This window comes from Triticum urartu, chromosome 1 (genome assembly GCF_003073215.2).
Source record: "Triticum urartu cultivar G1812 chromosome 1, Tu2.1, whole genome shotgun sequence".
Lineage (NCBI taxonomy): Eukaryota > Viridiplantae > Streptophyta > Magnoliopsida > Poales > Poaceae > Triticum > Triticum urartu.
The window spans coordinates 286,814,923-286,833,085 of record NC_053022.1 but is presented as its reverse complement, the minus strand read 5'-3'; the positions used below and the strand labels follow the sequence as shown (position 1 = coordinate 286,833,085).

Below are 18,163 nucleotides of genomic sequence, written 5' to 3'. Positions count from 1 at the left end.
TACTTATGAATTATTTGGCACTTCGCGAACATTTTAGTTTTAATATTTGATAACCTTTATTGTTTGACTTGATTTTGAATTGGAATTTGAATCGGTTTCGAACCAACGTGAGTTTGGCAATAGTAATCGTGGTGACGTGGCATCATTAACAGAGATTTACTATAGCTTGATTACCCGGGCGTCACAACCAAGCCCTAAAACCTCTCAGGAGGGCTGATCTGGAGTCCGTTCGGGGCTCCGGAGAGGGGAATCCGTCGCCATCGTCATCATCAACCATCCTCCATCACCAATTTCATGATGCTCACTGCCGTGTGTGAGTAATTCCATCGTAGGCTTGCTGGACAGTGATGGGTTGGATGAGATTTATCATGTAATCGAGTTAGTTTTGTTAGCGTTTGATCCCTAGTATCCACTATGTTCTGAGATTGATGTTGCTATGACTTTGCAATGCTTAATGCTTGTCACTAGGGCCCGAGTGCCATGATTTCAGATCTGAACCTATTATGTTTTCATCAATATATAAGAGTTCCTGATCCTATCTTGCAAGTCTATAGTCACCTACTATGTGTTATGATCAGGCAACCCCGAAGTGACAATAATCGGGACCACTCCCGGTGATGACCGTAGTTTGAGGAGTTCATGTATTCACAATGTGTTAATGCTTTGGTCCGGTACTCTATTAAAAGGAGGCCTTAATATCCCTTAGTTTCCGCTAGGACCCCGCTGCCACGGGAGGGTAGGACAAAAGATGTCATGCAAGTTCTTTTCCATAAGCACATATGACTATATTCGGAATACATGCCTACATTACATTGATGAATTGGAGCTAGCTCTATGTCACCCTAGGTTATGACTGTTACATGATGAACCGCATCCGGCATAATTCTCTATCACCGATCCATTGCCTACGAGCTTTCCATATATTGTTCTTCGCTTATTTACTTTTCCGTTGCTATTATTATCATCACTAAAAAAATACCAAAAACATTACTTTTTCTACCGTTACTTTTGCTACCGTTACCACTACTATCATATTACTTTGCTACTAAATACTTTGCTGTAGATATTAAGTTTCCAGGTGTGGTTGAATTGACAACTCAGCTGCTAATACTTGAGAATATTCTTTGGCTCCCCTTGTGTTGAATCAATAAATTTGGGTTGAATACTCTACCCTCGAAAACTGTTGCAATCCCCTATACTTGTGGGTTATCAACTCCCCGACAACGGCGCCAGAAATCCTTCTTGCTACCTCTTGAGCACTGCGTTGGTTTTTCCTTGAAGAGGAAAGGGTGATGCAGTAGAGAAGCGTAAGTATTTCCCTCGGTTTTTTAGAACCAAGGTATCAATCAGTAGGAGGCCACGCACGAGTCCCTCGCACCTACACAAACAAATAAACTCCTCGCAACCAACGCGATAAAGGGGTTGTCAATCCCTTCACGGTCACCTACGAGAGTGAGATCTGATAGATATGATAAGATAATAATTTTGGTATTTTTATGATAAAGAGAAATAAAGATGCAAGTAAAATAAATGGCAAAGGAAATAACTAAGTATTGAAAGATTAATATGATGGAAAATAGACCCGGGGGCCATAGGTTTCACTAGAGGCTTCTCTCGAGAGCATAAGTATTACGATGGGTGAACAAATTACTGTTGAGCAATTGACAGAATTGAGCATAGTTATGAGAATATCTAGGTATGATCATGTATATAGGCATCACGTCCAAGACAAGTAGACTGACTCCTGCCTGCATCTACTACTATTACTCCACACATCGACCGCTATCCGGCATGCATCTAGAGTATTAAGTTCAAGAGAACAGAGTAACACTTTAAGCAAGATGGCATGATGTAGAGGGATAAACTCATGCAATATGATATAAACCCCATCTTGTTATCCTCGATGGCAACAATACAATATGTGCCTTGTTGCCCCTACTGTCACTGGGAAAGGACACCGCAAGATTGAACCCAAAGCTAAGCACTTCTCCCATTGCAAGAAAGATCAATCTAGTAGGCCAAACAAAACTGATAATTTGAAGAGACTTGCAAAGATAACCAATCATACATAAAAGAATTCAGAGAATATTCAAATATTGTTCATAGATAAACTTGATCATAAACCCACAATTCATCAATCTCAACAAACACACCGCAAAAGAAGATTACATCGAATAGATCTCCACAAGAGAGGGGGAGAACTTTGTATTGAGATCCAAAAAGAGAGAAGAAGCCATCTAGCTAATAACTATGGACCCGTAGGTCTGAAGTAAACTACTCACACTTCATCGGAGAGGCTATGGTGTTGATGTAGAAGCCCTCCGTGATCGATACCCCCTCCGACGGAGCTCCGGAAAAGTCCCCAATATGGGATCTCGTGGATACAGAAAGTTACGGCGGTGGAATTAGGGTTTTGGCTCCGTATCTGGTAGTTTGGGGGTACGTAGGTATATATATATGAGGAAGGAGTGCTTCGGTGGAGCAACGTGGGCCCCACGAGGGTGGAGGGCGCGCCTGGGGGGGTAGGCGTGCCCCCCCCACCTCGTGCCTTCCTCGTTGATTGGTTGACGTAGGGTCCAAGTCCTCTGGATCATGTTCGTTCAAAAAATCACGTTCCCGAAGGTTTCATTCCGTTTGGACTCCGTTTGATATTCTTTTTCTGCGAAACCCTAAAATAGGCAAAAAAAACAGAAATTCTGGGTTGGGCCTCCGATTAATAGGTTAGTCCTAAAAATAATATAAAGTGTATAATAAAGCCCAATAATGTCCAAAACAGGGTATAATATAGCATGGAACAATCAAAAATTATAGATACATTGGAGACGTATCAGTAAATCATAGGTGAAATGTTCTTTCCATCGTTAAATAACGTTTGTGTTGTTTGTTCATGTAATCAATCAAACCATTTGTTTTAGAGATCATGTAATAATTGTTTTTTGTTTTCTGTTTTTTGGTTTGTAATTTTATTTGAGCACAAGTCTGTATTAATTGATAAGACTCGGAGACATTTCATTTTGATTGTTGTGCCGGACCTACAAATATGCCAATCAGACTGAATGTGCATTCAGCAATAATAGTAGTATAAATGGACCATAAGTGGCACGCATCGGAAAGGGCCAAGATGTTGTAGTAGCTTGGCTAAAAAAAGGATGCTATTGTAGCAAAAAAAAGTATAGTGGCATGGCTTATGTATGTTAGTTGATATTATTGATCCATATACTCTATAAGTGTTTACATGTCTGTTAGTTATGTACAATCTTGGTTGATTGACTCGGTATTTGAATCTTGATACATCGCTTGTGTACATATCTAAATGGGAGTACACATTATGCTGCGTGTGACATTTGAGTTGGACATGAAGTGTTCCAAATATTCGAATTCACCTTAAACTGGATTCTAGCTTCTGAATTTGAGTATTGGCATTTGTAAACCATATCCATATATGACAGTGGAATACATCTTTTTCGTCATTTTGAAGATATATAAAAACACATAGAATGATTTATAAATATTCGTATAGAAATACAAAATGGATTCGAATTTAGTTGCCAGGGTAAGCGTGGATGCTTATTGTCCCAAAATTCGAAAGAAGCGGCAAAATGTCCACTCCCACGTCGGCTGCCCGAAGCCAAGTGTTTGGGAGATGGAAATTACTGTCTACCCATTACACGGACAATCCATCGGCCCGATTTCCACTGCTCTAAATAGGGGTAGGTTAGTAACTTCAATTAGACGTGACACGACCGCCTCTGAGCCCATTCCGACACGGTGGGCGCCAAACATGGGCGGCAAAACACATTTGATTCAAGCTCATCCGAAAGACCTTTGTTTCTCCTCCATTTCCCCATTCATACACGGTGGGCGGCAAAACAAACTTGACTCGGCCGAAATCGATGTAGGCAAATATTTTCAATAGGGGCAGGTTTATAACTTCACTCAGACGTGACACAACCGCCCTACCTGTCAACCCCGTTCATACACCGTGGGCGCCAACCATGGGCGCCAACCACCCTCCCCTCGCCCGAAATCGCTCTGGGCAAATATTGGCGAGATGCGAGATTACCGTCGTATCCCCAACCAACGAGACGTCCAAATTTTAAACGGGGGCTAAGTTCGTAACTTTCCCATATTTCAGACAGGCGCGTCCCAAAAACATGGTTCCACGTACCTCTCCCTCCATTTTTCCATTCATACACCATCCGCACTAGAACACCATCCCCACACCAGCCTCCGTGCGCCACCTCATCCATCGCCGCCGTCCTCCACCCCATCCATCGCCGCTGTCCTCCACCACATCCATCGCCACCGTCCTCCACCATGCCGGAGCACCTACAAAGACCGCGTCGTCCACTGCTAGAGATGGACATTTCTCATCCACGGCGACAGACCAAGAGCCTTGCATCACATCCTCTCGCTTCATCGGCGATGTCGTCCTCTTTGCCGGGGCCGCTCACACGACCTTCTCTTCCACCGCAACGGTACTTATCCCCCGTTGCACCCATCTACCGTCACAGATATGCTTCGACGCCACCGACAGCCATCGTACCCCCGATGCCTACACGGCGCCGCAAGAGAGGTGGTACTTCATATCTCCTCAACCTTTTGATCTCAACCAGAAAATAGATCTTAACTTGGTTACTCTACTTTCTTTTCAGCTCTTAGAATTTAGTTCTTAATTCAAAGCAAACAATGGCTGCAAAATATCATTTCTCCGGTTTGCAGCTTCAAATCTACCATGGCACAGTCATAATACGGTTTAATTGATCGTGTTGGTTCCGTGGTGGTCTCTTTAATAGAAATAGGAGGGGAAACCCTCTTTTTCTAAAAAAATATGATTAGAGTTTCCACCTTTTATGATCACTATAATATCAGAATATGTGCTTCGTGTCATAATAACACTGCTCCACCCATCAAGCTAAACAATCTTAGTTGTTCAAATACAAATCTGATATTATTAAAACAAAGTCATTTAATTAGTCAGCTAAATGTTCCTAAATTAGTTTCAAAAATGCATGTTCGCCGCTCGGGTGTGTATCTCTACAGGGTGCCCACGGTGGGCCGGCCCACCCTGGGATTTTGGGTCGTCCCAGGCCCCGATTCCCCTTTGTTCTGTTGCGCACTTTCGATCTCTACTCGCCCCCAGCCGCCTGCCTCGCCGGTGACTTGTCGTCCCCGGACGGCATGACTCTAGGAGGATTTTGGACGGTCTCTTACTGCAGTTACAGTTCTGCATACTTGTCCTAGTAAGCTCACAAGTAAATGATTGATTCACTATATCTATGCTTGCCTTGTCATATTTGTTGTCAATACTCTTTTAGGGTGGACCACCTTGTTTCTAAATACTGGAACCGTAGACATCAGTGAATAGTATTTCTCTATGTGATCTCTTCCATCATGTGTGGGCAACGAACACTGCATTGTATAGAAAGAAAGTGTCATTTCCAGCTTTTACATAGGCTTCGATCTTTCACATGGAATACAATCTGCCGACTTGCTTTGTGTCGCACTGCCAACACTCCACCCTTGAAGATAAACATTATGCCACTCATAATTCCTTACTTTATTTGTTCAAATACGAATTTCATATGATTCTAATGTTCCTACTTCAGTTTTGAAATGTGTGTCTGCCTGTTATAGAGACATAAGGGGTTTGTATTTCTGTGTGTGGTCTGGTCAGCACGGTTGGGGGGTGACCTTTGCATATGCAGGGGTTTATAGGGAGACACTCTTTAGAGTTGAATCCGCAATGCATTCCATAGATAATCTGACTACTTTTTATGTTTTCATGAATCTCAGATTCTGAACAGCATCATAATGATTATGAGCTTGCGCGCATGAAAAGAATAAAGCAGAACAATGCCATGGCTGTCAAACTTGGCATTAAGGGACTGAAATCAACTCTGGATGCAATGCAATGCAATGCAAATGCTCTCCACCTACGAATTCATGCTCAGAATATGATCCTAACAGTGATTCTGAGCTAGAGGGAGACCTAAGTCAATGTAGCTCCTTAGTGGAGGAGTCAGAGGAAGATGCCCTATCTTATTCACCCATCAAGGTGCTTTCTCTAACTTTCCAAGTTTATATTGGTCGCACATATCTTGCAACTGATGCTTTGCATTGCTTCTACTTTGTTGAACTACCATTAGCTTAGTTTACACATCGTGTATGTGAATACGCCCTGCCTATCCATTTTCAGTACATATTCCATCTGTCATCATACCATATTTATCCATTCAAATGTTGTTCTTGTGTATTAGACGTTCAAAAGGAAGAGGGCGATTGCTGATCATGGAGGAGCACAAGCAAAGTATTTGGAAAAGGTAGTGGCACCTGATAAATCAAATAGCCCATTAGGTGTAGTTGCAATATCACCCGACCCACAAAACACCCCAACTCTAGCAGACTCTAGCCCTACTACACTTGTCATTTCTGATGCCCCAACTTAGCAGACCCCAGCCGCAGCAAACAGTATGATTATGCCAGCTGACATAGCACCAGCTCTACGACGCAAAACCCCCATTCCAGCAAAGAGTACACCAAATCCAGCTGCCAAATCCCTTTTCGAACCAGAGAGAGCCCCAATTGCAGCAAATAGGACCCCTGTTCCATTTCTTCCCAGTTTAGAAGACGAAGCTTATATTGTTGTCAGGAACTTTGTGGGCATCTTTCCTTCATGGAAAGATTATATCGCAGACACAGAACAATTTCCAGTCTTCCACCCCAACTTACGTGTAAGTAATGCACTAATGTTATTCATGGTCATTACTGCATATGTTTCTGCTGACAGAAGACACAAGATTTCATTCTTTTAAATAGGCGAGGACCAAACTGGATTGTGAAGACGAGCAAGGGTTGGTTGCGCTTTTCAAGCACTCGTTGACGAAGTATCGTTCCTACCTGAGGCAAGCGCACTTCGATGGCAAGCCTCTAAACGAAATTTATGTAAAGTCTCCGGCGCTACATTTATCCGACGGTGACTGGAATAATCTTGTTACACATTGGTCTCGGCTGCAGTGTAAGGTACTGTCTATGATATCACATCACAATTTGAACTACATTTCTGCATTTGCCTTAACGTCTCACTTGTACGAAAACTGTTAGCAGAAGAACATTCATTCTCAAGGGACCATAGAATCTCGCAACTATACTGCACACTACATTGCTCTTGTGAGTACCTCTTGCCATGTATGACCATACTTACTTTCATAGCTATTTGATTATGTAGCATCACTGCACATGTTATCCTCGTTATCATCCATTTGGTGGACATTATAGGATCCGTATGGACTCTTACATAAATTTAGAATTAACCCAATGCTTTTGAAGAGGTTTAGCTCTGCAGTCCTCTTGTAAGGACTGAACGTCGTCTATCACTGTACTTACATTAATAGCTACTCCCTCCGTTCCATAATATAAGAACGTTTTGTACAGTACACCAGTGTTCAAAATACTCTTGTATTATGGGAAGAAGGATTAGTTCATTGTGTAGCATTCTGCATCTTATCTCCCTCGCCCGCCATTTACTAAAAAAGATCAGATCTATATTTAATCTTACCAAAAAGTAGAATACACAGACAATGCTAGTGCAGAAGTGTAGCCCATTGCTCTTGTCAGTACATTTTGTCCTGTAACGCTTGTACTTCCAGGGATTGGTAGTTGATTATGTAGCATCAATCTGCATCTTATCTTCATTATCCTCTATCCCTTCCAGTATTATCATATCTATAATTACTCTCTACAAAATGTAGAGTACACGCAATGCTTATGAAGAAGATTATGTGCTGAAATTCTTGAGTTATCCTTCCCTTGACATGGAGAAGGGCATTATAAAGCCGGTGTTAACTGTTAATGTAAGTCAGTCCTTCTAAAGCCTTTATCCTCAACTGCTGTTTAATTTTCTCATACTCCCTATCGTTTACTACTGTTTAGTTTGTTGTTTCTACCAAAATGCATGTTCGCAAGAACCGTAAGTTCTAAGTTTTACTTGTAAAACCAAATTCCTTATTTATACCATGCACATTACTCAATACTCCCTATATGTATGCTTGTTTTGGTGGATCTATAATCCAGTGTGTGGTGAAGCAGCCCACGTTTGCACCTTGTCATCTCCTGTTTTATCTTACTGATGTGGATGATGATATGAACAACATGCCATGCACATTAACCAAAATAGATACAATGATTGTCTTTACCCTTCATCTATGCTTGTTATGTTGACATGGTAATCCAGTAGTGTAGTGAAGCTCCCCGCATTATGAACAATGCCAATTATGCTATTGATATTTTGAACTTACTCTTTATTTTTTTCTAATTTGAAATTGGATGGAATTGACAGCACAGTTATCATCTTTGTTTATACATGTGCAAAACCTGTCATCTCTCAGCTTTGTTTCAGGGTGATATGCCTGATGGCATGCACAAGTCTGCTGAAGGCTGTGAGACAAACCCAACATATATTGCAGCAAAGAAGGCAAAACATCTTGAAGATAGCGAGACAACACCAAAGTCTTGTCTTGATGCAGTGTTCAAGTTACTTGAGACTAGCAGTCAGACAAGCTCACAGAATTCGTTGTCTGAATCAGTTTGACTTCTTTAGTCCCAAGTTCTAGCAGAAAGGCATTCTGCAACTCAACTTCGACTTGAAGTCCTATCTCTAAGAAATATTGCGGAGAACACCAATGAGAACCTCATCACTAAACAGCTACACCTGGAAGCTATGACCGACATGCTAGGCCGGTCTCACAGCCTTGCTCAGCAGCTTGCGCAACAGTTCCCGCGCAAGGCTAACCTTTCTTGAATTGTCTTGGAAGTGGTCTCGGTTCAGTATTAGTTTGTTACGCTGCAATGGTGCCCAGTTTTTGTAATCTGCTTCTTCGTTGCGCTTTATGATCACTAGTGGCGAACTTCGATGCCTAGTGGATGTAATATACTATAAATCATTTATTGTATAGTGTAGGTTTATTCTTAGTTACTATGCTGTAATTTCTTTATTTTAGCGGGCCACAATTGGGCCGGCCTGCATCTTTCTTGGGCCTGAATGATTGGGGCCTTCACACTTTGCGCAAGGCCCACAACTTACACCGGCCTATATTTTAGTTGGGCCTTTTGTGGACCCAATGCTTAGTTTGGCCTAGGTAGCGTTGGCCCATTAACAGGCTGAATATTGTACTAGCCTGTTACGGCCCAGATGAAACCATGGGCCTTTAGCAGGCCGAAATGCATGTTGGGCCTCAATTTTCACTAGTCGTCGACGGGCCTTCAGGAGGCTGAAATGTAGACCGGGCCTTTTTGGGCCCAGTTATATCACGGGCAGTTACCAGGCCGAAACATATCTCGGGCCTTAGTTGGCCCACTGATATCATGGGCCTTTAAGAGGCCGAAAGCTTAGTACAGACATCAATGGGCCGAATTATGCGACAGGCCTTTAACAGGACCAAAGTCACATTGGGCTTAACTGATACCACCTTTATCATGGGCCGTTAGTGGGCCCGATGTCCCGTCGGACCATATATGGCCCATGGGCAGCACGGGCCATTCCCAGACCGAAAGTCACACCGGGCTTAAATGGGCCCATGTCTACATCGGGCCTCTAACAGGCCGAAAGTCACTGGGCTGTAATTGGGCCCAAATATTCGGCGAACAATTAACGGGTCAGATCTGGCTTCGGGCCGTAAATGGGCCTTTATTAAGCAGGTCGTTATTGGGCTGTCCCACTAGTACCTGAGTAAGTACTACGGCCTTTGACTAGGCCGGCCTTTTTAACCTATATGGGCCTTTGTTGGGCCCAGCCACGTGTCGACGTATCATAGGCATGTCTCCTCCAATGGACGGGCGACATCTGGCCCACTGACGAGCTGACAGGTGTTCCCTCCGGCCAATCAGAATTTTACACGTGGAAATTTCCCATTGGTCCCGGTTGTTAACGGGTTATTGGATCCAAAACAGGGCGTGGTAGCTTAGCGGCGTTCCGTTAAGGAGGATGCCACGTGTCGGTCACCCTTGACGAAAGCACTTCTGTGATGCGCGATTTATCGTCATGGAAGTGGACACTTCCGTGATGATAATTTTAGTAATGTCATGGAACACTTCTACGACAGCACATGTATGACTATCTTGATTCTATCATAAAATTGTCATGGATGTACATGCATGACAAAAACACGACCTACTGTGACAAACACGTATCATCACGGAAGTGTATTTTTTTTTGTAGTGAGACTTGCTCAACCACCTCCTTATTCTTCCTTGTGCTCCGGACCGACTCTTTTTATTGAAACGGTCTTGAACATATGACTGCTCATTGAATGTTGGTCTTCTTGGAGTTGCATAATATTGATGAGATGGTTTATAATAATATGGAGAATGTGCCCTTGTATCATACTTGTCCCATGATGGATATGGATTTACGTGAGCATAGGGAGGCACCCATGACATTGGCATTGGTGGCCCAAAATAAGGATATGAACAAGTTGCATTCAAATTCTCTTCTTGCCAATATCGATCCTTGGATTTGTGCCTAGGGAGTGATCTTGATGCTTTCGCATTAGTTGGCCAATAAGCACTGTTCTTCTCACTTATCTTCTGATATTTTTCCAATAGTTGCGCGAAAGTGACTTTCGGCTTTTTATCTTTGTGCTTACGTCGGCCTTTGTTTTCTTTGGTTGTGCTTGCACCGATCTTTGGATTTTCTTGTTGCCCCCCAGTCCTTGGCATCTCCATTGTAGCTTCGATGGAATTATTGGCCTCAGGATTATGTTTATTATGCTCTTCAACAACTTCTTTACTTGAAAGCTTGATCGCATCACCTGCAGTTTTTACCTTATCTTTAAATGGATCAGCTTGAATCAGCCGATGCAAAAACCTTCTACCATGGGGACCAATTGGAATAGACTCGTCATCTCTTGGTGTCTCAACAAATTTCAATCGTCCTTTATCAATGGCCGATTTAACTATTTGACGAAACATGTTGCAATCCTCAATACTATGCTTGAATGAATCATGCAACTTACAATAAATTCGTCCTTGGATAGATGGCTCAACATGGTGATCAAGAATTCTAATGTAATTATTTCTCAACAACAAATCAAAGATTTGATCACAGATGTTTGAATCGAAGGTATATGTTTTGTTTTCTAGCCGATCATGGTGTGCGAACGGCTTTGGAGGTAAGCAAACGAATGGTTCAGATTTAGAATCTCCCCATTCGGCTATACATTGTGTTTTGCACCCTATCTCCGATGTATTTGGATAAGGTATTATATTAGCATCAGATTTCTCAAAAGAATTTGATCTTGGCTTTAAATTTCTGAAACAAAAATAGTTAGAATACACATGTCTCAATTGAGACCAAGTGCAAGCCAAGTATGAAACAAGCAAAGCTACCCAATTAGATATGAAATTTTGATAAAGCAATGGGGAAAACTTTGGCTGCAATAATAGGTTCTATAAATTTTTATTGCTAACAAGTAAATTTCCCTTCTTCATTGGTCTTTCAAAATTACTTATGAGAATTTCTCTTATAGAAGCATCAACAATAAAGTTGTGACCAAATCGGAAGATAGTTAATCACTTGCTAGACATACCTGTTCAAACACGTTGGGAGAGCATGATGATTGCGTTACTTGAACGATATGTTGTTCCTCTTTCGAATAGTTCCCCAACACCTTGTCATCCTGTTTTTCTAGAATAAATTCGGCATGCGTAATATTTGATTCGGTCTTTTCAATAGCTGAATTAACTTTGTTATCCGAATCACCACCTTTTTTGATAATTCTATCCACACCCGATGTTTTTTTCTTTTGGCATAATCTAGCTTGAATTGCAGCAGAATTAATAGGCTTTCCCTCTTTTATTAATTCATGTAGAACAACATTGCATTCGTCCCAAAAAGACATAAGATTTTTCTTAATGACCCAATCTAGATAGAACTTCCCCCGACACTTCTAGACTCTTTTGGTAACGAGATGTCACCAAAATTCTGTAATTTTACAGGGGGGAAATTATATACTACGATACTAGGTGAAGACACATGTGATCCTATAGAATTTTCACTTATTCGGCTATTAGCGTGAAGGTGCGAGGCCGAATTATGAATACCCATAGTTGCATATGGTGTCAAAAAAATAGTAGCATGAGGTGTAGCATATGATGACTGAGGGTAATTGGCCGGATAACTAGTAGTAGCATGGCCAATTCCCGTATCCACCAGCATGTTTTGATTAACATATTGCAAGCTAGTTGCCAATGAATAAAAAGGTGAAACACTTTGTTGCATACTATCAGAAGTTCCTATGTGAAGTGTTTCAACTTGATTAACGGAACTCATCATGTTGTTCATCGGCATATGGATTTGCGGGGCTGCCGATGCATGGGAGTTCGTATACATATGTTTCATGTTGCTAAAATTATATGAGGTAGAAGCATGGAGATTTTGTTGCATGGGCTCTTGCACATAATTAGATGCATGATTGATAAAGCTAGGGCTAGACGATATATTATGCTCATTAAATGATTTAGCAACAACATACGCATTATTTGTATCTACATAGGTGAATTGGGTATTCATGTTACCTTTGTAAATTGCAAACCCTAGACGACGATCTCTTCGTAGCAAGAACGGGCCGAAGACCGTTCAAAGCTTCGTCCCCAGCGGAGTCGCCAAAAAGTGTGTTCGCACACGAACACGTCACCGTGTACCCCCGACGCCGGGGGTGATGCACCGCAGCTCACGTCGAAGGAGACCCGTCTGGAAGCACGGTACGCAAGCAATCCGACGGGTGCTTTTGAGGAACCGAAACCCCACACGCCCGGGAGGGACCCCGTCAGGGCGCGCAGCGGCTATGGGCTGCCCTAAGTCGACCTGATCGCCCCTAGGGCCTCGATGTTCGTCGCCCTGCAATAAGAAGAACAGACGAAGAACGAGGAAGAAGAAGAACTAGGGTTAAAGAGAAAAGATAAAAGATAAAAAGTGGTAGATGATTTGATCGATTGTGTGTTGTTCAATCGGCCGTCACCCCTTAGGTATATAAGAGGCGGCTGGACTTCTCGTGCAAGGAAAAGGCTTGGATTCACGTCCAAAACCCTAGTCAAATTCGGATTGATTTTGTCTGAACTTTTCAAAACTGTTCGGTGTAAACTGGCTGGACCTTGCGGGTAATTTTTAAGGTGGTAAACAACCTTGGATGAAAACGAGCCCAAAAGCAATCTTGATCGTTTCGACGAGATGAACGACTTTCATGTTTGAACGTTTTTTGATCAGAGGTCATCTTGAGGGCCAAATTGATCGCGCAAAACATATTATTATTCGCGCTACCCATCAGACAGGGTGTCTGGTGGGGTGCGCCACTTTTGGCTCGTGATAGAGTTGTATTCGGATGGCTGTAACTTTTGCATACGAATTAGGATTGGGACGATTATTATATCAAAATCGACCGTTTCGACGAGACGAAGACAATTCGTGTAAAAAGTTTTCTCATACGTGGCCATTTTGGAGGCGTAATCAGCCGAATAGTGTTCTGGATATAAAATCTCAGTACTTCGAACACAACTTCAGCATTGGAGATGAGACCGGATGGCTATAGCCCAAATATCAAAGTTTATCTTTTTGATGAAACGGAACTTTCTCACTTTGAGCATTTTCCCATTTGAGGCATTCTTAATTATATTTTCAAGCATGCCAAAATTTGATGTCAACGGGAGGCATGAAATTGCTTGAAAACGCCAAATTACCGCACATATAGCAGAGCGAAATATACCGTCGCTGACTTCGCACGGTCCAAAGTCTTCACATCTACTCCCTCCGTCCTTAAATAAGTATATGTCCTTTTAGATATTTTAAATGGACTATCACATACGGATGTAAATAGACATATTTTAAAGTGTAGATTCACTCATTTTGCTTCGTATGTTGTTACTTGTTGAAATCACTTATATTTAGGAAGGGGGGAGTAGTATACTATTTTACTATATTAAGCACGTACGAGAGGAATACTCACACTGTTATACAAGCATACTTATATAGTGGCAGATCGGAAGCCAAAGTGCACAGATTGTCATTTTTTTCGTCCGGAACATCGTGGGCACGCGCAGCTAGACGAACGATGGAACCTCCCCACCCCGAAGCTCACGTCGTACTGCTTAGAAAGTCCCGTCGAAACCGGGCATGTCATCCTGCAGCTGCCATCCGCTCCAGTACTGCGCGCCTGTGCCGCAGTTGGCATCTGCCGCCGGAGCCGTGCCTCCGGCCGCGCCAACATCGCTGGCGCCCTGCGGTGCTGGTGCGGCACCGCTCATTTGCTGCCACGCGCTCAGGTCGATGCCGTAGCCGCCGCCCCCGCCGACGGCCGTGAAGCTTGCCGACTGGGACAGCATCTGCCTCAGGATGTCGGCCGGGATGAACGCGTCGACGGCGCCGGCCGGTCCGCCTGCACCGCTGCCCTGCGTAGCCGCCGTCGCCGCCGCAGCAGACACCTCCGTGGTGACGACGGTGGAGGGAGCCTTAGCGCCGCCCTTGCCCCCGCCGTTGCGCCTGTTCTTGCGGCCGCCACCGACGGGCACGTCGCGGAGCGTGCCGCCCTCGGTCCAGTGCCGGCGGCACGCCCGGCAGAAGTAGCGCGGCTGCTTGCGGCTGTAGTTGTTGTAGTAGCAGAACTTGGTGTTGGCCGACCTGCAGCGCGGGCACTGCCGCGGCGGCGGGCGCGGCAGCGGCGGGTGGCCCGCGTGCCTGCCCCCCTGCCTCACCTCCAGCGCCCCGACGCCGTCGGCACCGTATAATCCTCCGGCCTGCTGCACCAGAGCGCCGCACGAGAAGCCCTGCGCCACGACGGAGGAAGGCGGCGGCTGCCTAGGGATCAGGTAAGAGAGGGGCGACGAAGCGGAAGAGGAAGAAGAGCCGGGCGGAAAGGGCGACGCCATGGCTGGCCGGTCCGCGCCGCGAGGGCCAGGGCAGCAGCCTGCTGGCGCTGGCGGCGGCGAGGCGGGCGCGCTTGCTGCTGCGCGGGGCGGAAGACGACGACGACGACGACCAGGTGGAAGAAGAGGAGTTCCACGGTGAGGCTCTGTGCATGTCGCTCGGACCGGCCGGTCTGCCGCCGCAGCTGCCCTCCCCTGCCTCGATCGGTGCGATCTCCTTGCTTCAGCTGTGACTGTGAGAGGTAGTACTGGCTGGGTAGTGAGACGGTGGTGGCTCTCGCCGGGAAGCTAAGGTGGATCGGAGGCGTCTCGTGGTCGTGTCTGCGTTGGTTATATAGGGAGCGGGCGCGCGATCTTCGATTAGGCGAGGGAGGGAGGGAGGGAGGCGGCTTTGGTTGCTTAAGGGTTAAGGCCATAGTGGAGGGGACGGAGATCTGCGCGCGCAACGGGAAAGCTTTGCACCAAGCAAACGTATACGTGGAACGACGATCTGACGGTGGGTGGGGGCCCTAGTCGCGCGCGCTTTTGCCGAGTACAGTCACGGCCAGGTTTTCGCGGCAAGAGAGAGAGACACAGCTCGTGTGTCACCTGCTCGTTTTTCTAATGCCCTGCCCTAAAATCATTTCTAGCAAGCGCTTAGGTTATGTATCATATCAACGGCCATGAACCATGCTTGCCGGTGGAGATCATTTTGCCTTGCCGGGATACAAACAACAAATGATGGGTTTTGATATCTGGTGAGGAGGATGATACAACCATGAGAGAAGCTACACCTACTGACAGATTCTTATGGAATTAAAATCAGGGTGGATTAGTGGGAGACGGTAACCCTCCCTCCCATAAGATTAGGATTTTCGCTGTCAAAATAGGGGTGAATTAATGAGCTGCTCTTGCTAGTTAAGCTCGTTAAGTTTAACGAGCAAAAACCTGCTTGACTTGTTCGTTGAAAGGTTTAAAGCTCGCGAACATTTGTTAATGGGTATTACCTTCTTTTGCTTCAGCTATGAGGTTTTGCTATCTATATGGAACAAGTGTGCAGCTGTGATTTTTTACAAAAAGGAAGTGAGCATGGGAGGAGGTGCACTAGTTGCTACTCCCTATGGGCTGGGTTGGGTCAATTAGATCAAATAGAAGGGTTGAGGTGCCCCGACATATTGCCATTTAAGATAAGAATATGTGTTGTGTTGTATTAACAAGCTTAACAATCTACTTCTGAAACTAGTTAGCGTGTTTGTTAAGCTTGTTAAGTTTAACGAGTTGAAACTAGTGATTGATATCTATTATTAAGAAGTACTACCAGCTTAACGATCTGCTCCTGAAACCAGCTAACTCGTTCGTTAAGCTTGTTAAGTTTAACGAGTTGAAACTAGTGATTGCTTTGTTCATTAAGAAGTACTACAAACTTAATGAGCCGAGATACTGAGCGTTCGTTCAGCTTGTTCAGTTTAACAAGTTAAAATTAGTGATTGGCTTTGTTCATTAAGAAGTACTACAAGCTTAATGAGCCGAGATACTGAGCGGTCATTGAACTCGCGAGCTACGAGCTTTTGGTCCACCCCTAGTCCAAATAACCATTTGATTCCACTCACATACACATTTGTTTCTCTTTCTTTTTACCTTAGCAACAAAAGATTCTCAAGCAATATGGATTTGCTAATTCTCATGTAACACCTATACCATTTGATTAGTCAAACAAAATAAGAAAATTCACATGAATTTCTATGTAAAATCAAATGGTGTATGAGTTAGATGAGACAGATAATTCTTTCGTTCCGTTATAGTCGATAGTAGAACTCGATCCTTTTGTAGGATCATATGAAAATAAATGGGAAATCTTAGATGGCTGGCGTTCCCCACGAACCCTCCCTAAACCACACAATCTCCATCCGATGGATGGCGGTTTTATCAAATAATTCAAGGAAAAAGCAAAAAGACCACGGAAGGAAAAAAAAACTGCCACCCCTGCCCCTTGGGGGTTTTGTCAAACTTAACGTTGATGCTTCTTTTGATCAAGACTTCTTAGGGGTATGACAGGGGTGGTTTTCAGGGATTATAAAGGAAACTTCATTGTTGGAGGGAATGGAAAGATCGACGACTGTGCGGATGCCCCGACGGCCGAATCTTTAGTGCTCAGATTTGGTCTTACCCTCACGCAAAACATAGGATTCAATTGCCTCATTATTAACTCTGTCAACCTGGAGGCCATTGAAACGATGAAGATGAGTGGTCATTATTTGGGGCGGCGGTGGTGATTTTTGGCGATTGCTATCATCTTGTTTGTGATTTTACTGAAATAGGCTTGCGCCCCGCTATAGTAATATAGCAAGTGTTGGAAATATGCCCTAGAGGCAATAATAAATTGATTATTATTATATTTCCTTGTTCATGATAATCGTTTATTATCCATGCTATAATTGTATTAATAGAAAACTCAGATACATGTGTGGATACATAGACAACACCATGTCCCTAGTAAGCCTCTAGTTGACTAGCTCGTTGATCAATAGATGGTTACGGTTTCCTGACCATGGACATTGGATGTCATTGATAACGGGATCACATCATTAGGAGAATGATGTGATGGACAAGACCCAATCCTAAGCCTAGCACAAGATCATGTAGTTCGTATGCTAAAGCTTTTCTAATGTCAAGTATCATTTCCTTAGACCATGAGATTGTGCAACTCCCGGATACCGTAGGAGTGCTTTGGGTGTACCAAACGTCACAACGTAACTGGGTGACTATAAAGGTGCACTACGGGTATCTCCGAAAGTGTCTGTTGGGTTGGCACGAATCAAGACTGGGATTTGTCACTCCGTGTGACGGAGAGGTATCTCTGGGCCCACTCGGTAGGACATCATCATAATGTGCACAATGTGATCAAGGAGTTTATCACGGGATGATGTGTTACGGAACGAGTAAAAGAGACTTGCCGGTAACGAGATTGAACAAGGTATCGGTATACCGACGATCGAATCTCGGGCAAGTATAATACCGCTAGACAAAGGGAATTGTATACGGGATTGATTAAGTCCTTGACATCGTGGTTCATCCGATGAGATCATCGTGGAACATGTGGGAGCCAACATGGGTATCCAGATCCCGCTGTTGGTTATTGACCGGAGAACGTCTCGGTCATGTCTGCATGCTTCCCGAACCCGTAGGGTCTACACACTTAAGGTTCGGTGACGCTAGGGTTATAGAGATATTAGTATGCGGTAATCCGAAAGTTGTTCGGAGTCCCGGATGA

At 44.1% G+C, this 18,163-nt stretch overlaps 1 protein-coding gene across 1 annotated transcript; it reads right to left on the bottom strand.

The window, feature by feature from the left end:
* Positions 1-13,950: 13,950 nt before the first annotated feature.
* LOC125532264 (dof zinc finger protein 2-like) lies at positions 13,951-15,266 on the bottom strand. Its single transcript, XM_048696416.1, has one exon. The coding sequence runs from the start codon at positions 14,914-14,916 to the stop codon at positions 14,140-14,142; it is 777 nt and encodes a 258-aa protein (XP_048552373.1). The 5' UTR covers positions 14,917-15,266; the 3' UTR covers positions 13,951-14,139.
* Between the last annotated feature and the right edge of the window lie 2,897 nt (positions 15,267-18,163).

Bases quoted from the DNA above. Each gene is read 5' to 3' on its own strand.
- LOC125532264 (XM_048696416.1), bottom strand. From the start codon at position 14,916: ATGGCGTCGCCCTTTCCGCCCGGCTCTTCTTCCTCTTCCGCTTCGTCG.